The following is a 6,000-nucleotide window of genomic DNA, read 5'->3' as shown; positions in this document are numbered from 1 at the left end:
TCCCTTGGCCACATCCGATCTCACCAGAGGCAGGAAACCTGCAGCCTACTCTTCTTGTGCGTCTACGAGAAAACTTGCAGGGCAGATGGAAAGCAAGGGGGCTTGCTCCTCCAGTCTCAGAAAGCCCTGTTCAAGGCCTGGGAATGAGGAGGTGGCGGCACGAGCCAACTACACTCTGGTGGGCCCTAAGTCCGTTCGAAATGTTTGGTTGGCGCTGGCTCTATTAGGGTGTAGCAGTTCTTGAAGTAGAAAGAATGCATGGCAAGGTGAGGTTTTCTTCCTGACGGGTGGCTTTGCTTCCATTGGTTGGAGAAGAGTGTGTGTGCAAGTGTGTGTGTGTGCGTGTGTGTGTGCGTGTGAGTGTGCAGGAACAGTTTCTTGTTCTCTCTCGGTGTGGCCGGCACACTGGTTAGTCTTTGGAACGATTCTTCCTCCTCAGGGAAAAGAAGCTGCTCTTCTGGGGAGGCCCCATCATCATGGGCGCTTGGTTCTTGTGAGTAATTTTTATCTAAAAGCAAAGAGGCAGAAATGAATTAGTGGCACGCAAATCTCAGTAGGCCAAGGGAGAGGGAGTTGCAGAGAGAGGAAGAAGGCCAGCCTCGGGCTGCAGAAGGGCAACTGTCCTTGAACAGCTCCAAAATTGGCAACTTGACCCTGCCCGGGCCTGGAGTTTGGTGCTGCTGGAAGTGAGGGGCGGAAACGCTGGGGAGAGACAGGTGTGAGCTTCCCACGGGGTGATCAGTTCGCACCTGTCTTGTGTCCTTGCTATTCATAGACTCTCAGAATGTCACAGCCAGAGAGACCTTGGGGACCTTCTCATTCAACCTGACTACAGGACAGATAAAGACCCAGTGGGACCTTGGGCTTTAGATTAGCCTAAATTCACACAGAGAGGGCGAGAGCAGCTAGAGCCCAGTTCGGCAGCCTCCATCGCTCCCGGCCACTCCCGCGGGGGGTGTGGAGATGTGGATGTTGGCCTGGAGGCCTCAGTCTGAGCTCTGACCAGACAGCACACTGTAGCGTTCCCAAGTGAGTCCCGGACTGTTTCCTCTTTTCTTAGTCTGCCAGGGAGACCCTACTTTCTTTTAAAAGCTTTTTTTTTTTTTTTTTTAATTTTAGCATTTATAAGTGTTTTCTCATGCACACTTTAAATCAATTGGAAGTGAAAGGACTGGTGAATTCTCATTTTTGGATTTCTTTCCCACCGTATCTTCAGAGCATGGCTTTACAATACTCAATCCCGATTTGAATGTGGCCTCGGGACACTGCCCCTTACCAGGCTGCATTGTCGGTGGTCCACTAACAATTTTTATCATGTAGACACGTGTGGAGTAGGAAGGTGAAGCAGGAACGGGAGGCTGTTAGGGTGAAATACCTGGGCGTCGGTCCCAGCACGTACATTTCTTTGCTATGGGACTTGAGAAGAATCATTTGCCCTTCAGAGCTAGTGCTTGCGGGACTGTGACATGAGCATAAGGATATGTGTCCTGGTTTTCTTCCAGAGATCAACGTGTAGCTTGTTGAAAAAACCAAGTGGAAACTGTAAACTGGAAGGTCTTTGTCTTATATTGGAGGAGAAAGAATGATGGATGTCCAAAGAAATAGCCTATGAACCCATTCTCATTTTTTTTACTGGAAATGTCCTGCAGAGAACAACAAAGAACTATGGATGAGACTCCCATCAACAGGTTTAAGTTAGTGCAGGATAAACCAAGTAGTGTTCAAAAGGAGTTAGGTAGGGAATGAGAAGAGACGATGGGAGCAATTAGGACAGGATTTTAAGATGGGAAAGAAGGGAAGAAAATATGTTGGTGACCAGAGAAAGAAGACCCTGAGTAGGAGCCACGTGTGATGGGGTAGTGTGTGGGGTGAAGGGTGAGAATGGCATTAGGGCTGTGGGCAGGGCAGCCTGTGGAGGGTTCTGAAAGGAGGCAGCAAGATTAGGTTTCATGTGAGGTAATGAGGGACCGTGACAGTTAGAGATTGTTAAAAATTTATTTATTAACTAATTTTTAAAGTAATTTTGGAGATAGGGTGCATGTGCTTGCCTGCGAGAGACAAAGACAGGGAGAGGGGAAAGTGAGAAATCGCCTCCTCAGGGAGGATGGCTATGGCACAGTCCTTTCTCTTCCATTGCCTTCTCTGGCTTTTGGGAACACACGCACACGCATCCTAAGCACTTGTCAAGCTGCCGGGTCCAGTATTCGAACCATGGTCAACCATGTGGAAATTCAGTGTCTTAAGCACTATGCCACATGTTGGCCTGATAAATTGGCTTTTCAAGCTACAGAATAACATAATGAAAAAGAATTTGAGTGGGACCAGCAGTAAGTATAATGGCTATGTCGCTGGACTCCCATGTAGTCGACCGCGGTTCGAGTCCTGGACCTGGTGGCTTAAAACTCACTCCAGGTGTGTGTTTGTGCGTGCCCAAGATCCTGAGAGGAGAATGGAGGAGAAGGGATTGCGGCATGGCCATCCCCCCGGAGGGTGATTTCTTGCTTTCTGTCTCTCTGTCTGTCTGTCTGGCAAGTGCATGCACCCTATGGCAAAAACTTCTCCGCACCCCCCCTCCAAAAAAAAGAATTTGAGGGAAATTATTCACTGGCTGTTATCAGAGTGAGCTGGAAGGGGGAGTGTCCAGCTAAGGGGGTACTACCACAAACCAAAGTGGAAGAAAAGAACAGACCCGAAGAAATGTGGACAGTTGGCATAACCTGGTCATGGAAGTTGAAAATGACCCTTATGTTGGCTTCCACCAGCCTGGAGATCTAGGATGGGAGTGACTCTTTCTCTTCCGCGGCATTCACAGAGGAGGAAACTGAAAATCCGTGAAGTGCCATGTTGGGTACTGCGTCTTATTGTGGGCATTATATTTAGCCCAGAATTCAAGGAAGGGAGGTGTGGACTGGAGACTGACACCACTTACCTGCAGCATGCAATGGCATGCTTTGGTGACAGTGGTTTGTGGCATATTCCCTTGTGGCAAGCCTCTTCTCATGCCTGACCTCATGAACCCCTTGAAGGCAAGGACTTGAGCTATTCACCTTGGTGTTTGCAGAACTAGTGCCCATTCAGGGGACAGAACCTGCTGCCCAAGTTCTGCCTGAGGAGCTCAGCCCAGACAACAGAAGCGCACCCCGGCCATGGTGATGACTAAGCTTGGCTGAGCTCGGGCTGAGCTCGGGCAGAGCTGGGCTGAGCTGGGCTGAGCTGGGCTGAGCTGGGCTGAGCTCAGGCAGAGCTGGGCTGAGCTTGGAGCCAAGGGCGGCAGCTGTTCACTGTCTGCACTTTCCGGTGATGATAGAAGATCCTTGCTTCTCCTTTTTCTCCCTCTGGCTATAGACTTGCTTGGTAGCACCTCCAGAGCAAAGAGGAGGAAATGAAACTCAAATCCCTCCCATTCTGGTTTTTAGCAGTTCCGGCAAAGGTCTCCATAGGGTTGTCGTTGAGAGCTCCTGGATAACACGATATTTTGGTAGCTTTGTACATTTTACCATTGCAGATAACTGAGAGAAGTATGAGGTCATAGCCTCATTTTGAGTTGTAGAGATGTCAACCCCTCACCCCCACCCAGATTAGGGGCCAATAGGTAGAATAGTTGGGATCTCGTTTCAGGATAGTTGGATGTGGCTACCCATCTTTTTAACCCCTGTTAGCATCCCACGTTTCTGTAGTTAAAATGCGAATTTCTCTGGGAATTAGGCAAGTCAGAAAATTATCTAAAGTTCCTGTTAAAGAAAAAGTCATAGCATTCACAACATCTGGCAGACACTAAGGACAACACGTGTGTTGTGAGTTTTCTGCCATTATAGAGAGAATTGATAGTTGACTCTTCTGGGACAGTTCAAAATTCATACAACTACTGCAACATGTAATTTCCCATTTAAAATGGAATAAGATTTTAAACTTCACTAGAGCTTGGGATGGACTTTGGGGGGCCATTATACCCAAATCAACACATTTTTATTACTTCAAGAGAAGCAATAAACAGAGAGACTTCTCCCTGAATGCAGACCTCTCAGCATAGATAATTCAGATCATGCCTTGTAAAATCGTCAATTACTCCAAGTGCGGACGCTTCCCAAATCACTTTGGAAGTCTGCCTAATTTCAGCTGGAGAAAACAGAAAGGCATTTTTTTTTAAAGTTTTTGCCATAGGGTGTGTGGGCTTGTCAGAAAGAGAGACAGAGGGAAGGAATGTGAAAAATTGTGTGTCAGAGCTGATGGTCACACAACAAGATCTGGGGCATGAATGTGACTATGCCCAGCAAGATTTTTAAGCCTCTGGGCCTGGGACTCAAACTGCAGTTGTTCATGTGGGAGGGAGTTCAGCGCCTTAAACACTATGCCACTTGCTGGCCCCCTAAAGCACCAATCTTAAAAGTGTCAAATTAGCCTCTGTGATATTTTAAAATGTTAAGGAAATATTCTTGCTTCCAGTGAGCCTAGAGGACAGAGGACAGAGTTTGCAGTTTTCAGGTCTCAGCTATTTCCTGGTGTTCCAAAGTCTCAGAGCGACCTGCGACGCGAACGTGTGCCCACCGTCAGAGGCCTTCGAAGGAAGCTGAGTAATCAGGGGTGGGGAAAAGTGGGATTTACTGAGAAGTAAAGAAGCTCAACCGGTCATTGGTGGCCCTCGCGTGGTCCCTGGACCTGCCGGGAAAGTGGCTCCTCAGGCATCCAGCCCTCAGGCAGAGTCTCCAGGATGGGGGCCCACAAGCTGCATTCTAAAAGCCCTCCAGGTAAATTGAATGCACACTCAGGTTTGGGAGTAACTGGGCTGGATAACGAAGATCACGTTCAGTTTTGAGACTCTGCTGTCATCTCACTGTGGGAGAAGGTACTTAATTCTGAAGCTGAGATTTGGGCGCGGAATTGTGACAGCCAAGACAGCGATCATTTTTCAGTGCTGCAGGCATGAGGGTTTTCTTAACAAATATCTATTTTCTATAGAGACTTTCCACTTTCTAGGTACAAACATAGACACATTTTTAAGAATGGGGAAAAAATGAAAAGTACATAGAAGTGAGACCAGAAGTGGCGAAGTGGTTGAGGCACTGGACTCCCATGCGGTTGACCGTGTTTGAGTCCTGACACGGCAGCTTGAGGCTCACGCCAGGCACATGTGTGTGCATGCCCAGAATCCCAAGAAGAGAATGGAAGAGAAGGGATTACAGCACGGCCATCCCCTCTGGGGGGATGATTTCTCACTTTCTCTCTCTCTCTCTGTCTCCAGTGAGCACATGGGCCTTATAGCAAAACAAACAAACAAACAAAAACAAAAAAAACCACATCAAAACCAAAAACCCAAACCAAACCAAACAAAAAACCTCTGACCTCCCCCCCCACAAAAGTACAGAGCAACAATAATAGTTAACTCTTCAGTGTATTGCTTTCAGTTTGATTCTAAGCTTATATGGTTTGAATGAAATTGAAATCAGTTTCTTGATCTACAGTTTTAATTTAACATCACTTTAAAAACATTTCTGATGTCATTAAATATGTATTAAATATGTTCAATGGCTGAACATGATTCCATTTGATGGATCTCACACAAGTTATTTAATCTCTTCCCCAAAGACCTTTAAGTCCTTCTTTTTTGCTTTGTTGAGTAATAGAAATTGACATTCTTATACATCAACTGTTGCATTTTTTTTAACCTCTGCATTTCTGATAATATGTATTTTACTTAGAACAAATTCCTAGAAGTATATGAACAACTTTATGGGTGAAAATAAATGAACTGGGTCAAGGTAGATGCATATTTGTGATGGCTCTTCCTGATTGTGGCCCCAGACGCCTTGCAGAGTGGCTGTACCAGGCTGTACTCCTTCTCCCCCCTCCCCGTGAGTGTCCTGGTCTCATCACACCCTCAACAGCAACGAAGATCACCTTAAAGTAAACGCAACTGTGTAAGTGGTGAGTGAAACATGGCGTGGCTTTCTCACTGGTTTTGAGATTTGAAAGTCTTTTCTGTTCCTTTTTTTAACTTACAAT

The 6,000-nt window shown here is 46.6% G+C and overlaps 1 protein-coding gene across 3 annotated transcripts in view; it reads right to left on the bottom strand.

Moving 5' to 3' along the window:
- Positions 1–6: 6 nt before the first annotated feature.
- Positions 7–6,000, bottom strand: part of DGKG (diacylglycerol kinase gamma) — a 235,291-nt gene continuing 229,297 nt past the window's right edge. For 2 of the 3 annotated variants that reach the window (XM_006171477.2, XM_027769454.1), the window contains one exon: positions 410–508. In XM_006171477.2, coding sequence (XP_006171539.1) covers positions 410–508 — 99 coding nt within the window. Of the gene's footprint in view, positions 509–6,000 lie in introns of all 3 variants that reach the window. The other variant, XM_006171475.2, reaches the window with a different exon arrangement.

Source organism: Tupaia chinensis, unplaced genomic scaffold (genome assembly GCF_000334495.1).
Source record: "Tupaia chinensis unplaced genomic scaffold, TupChi_1.0 Scaffold149658_1, whole genome shotgun sequence".
In the NCBI taxonomy this organism is placed as follows: Eukaryota; Metazoa; Chordata; class Mammalia; order Scandentia; family Tupaiidae; genus Tupaia; species Tupaia belangeri.
The sequence above is the reverse complement of the archived record's forward strand: the minus strand, read 5'-3'. Positions and strand labels throughout refer to the sequence as shown.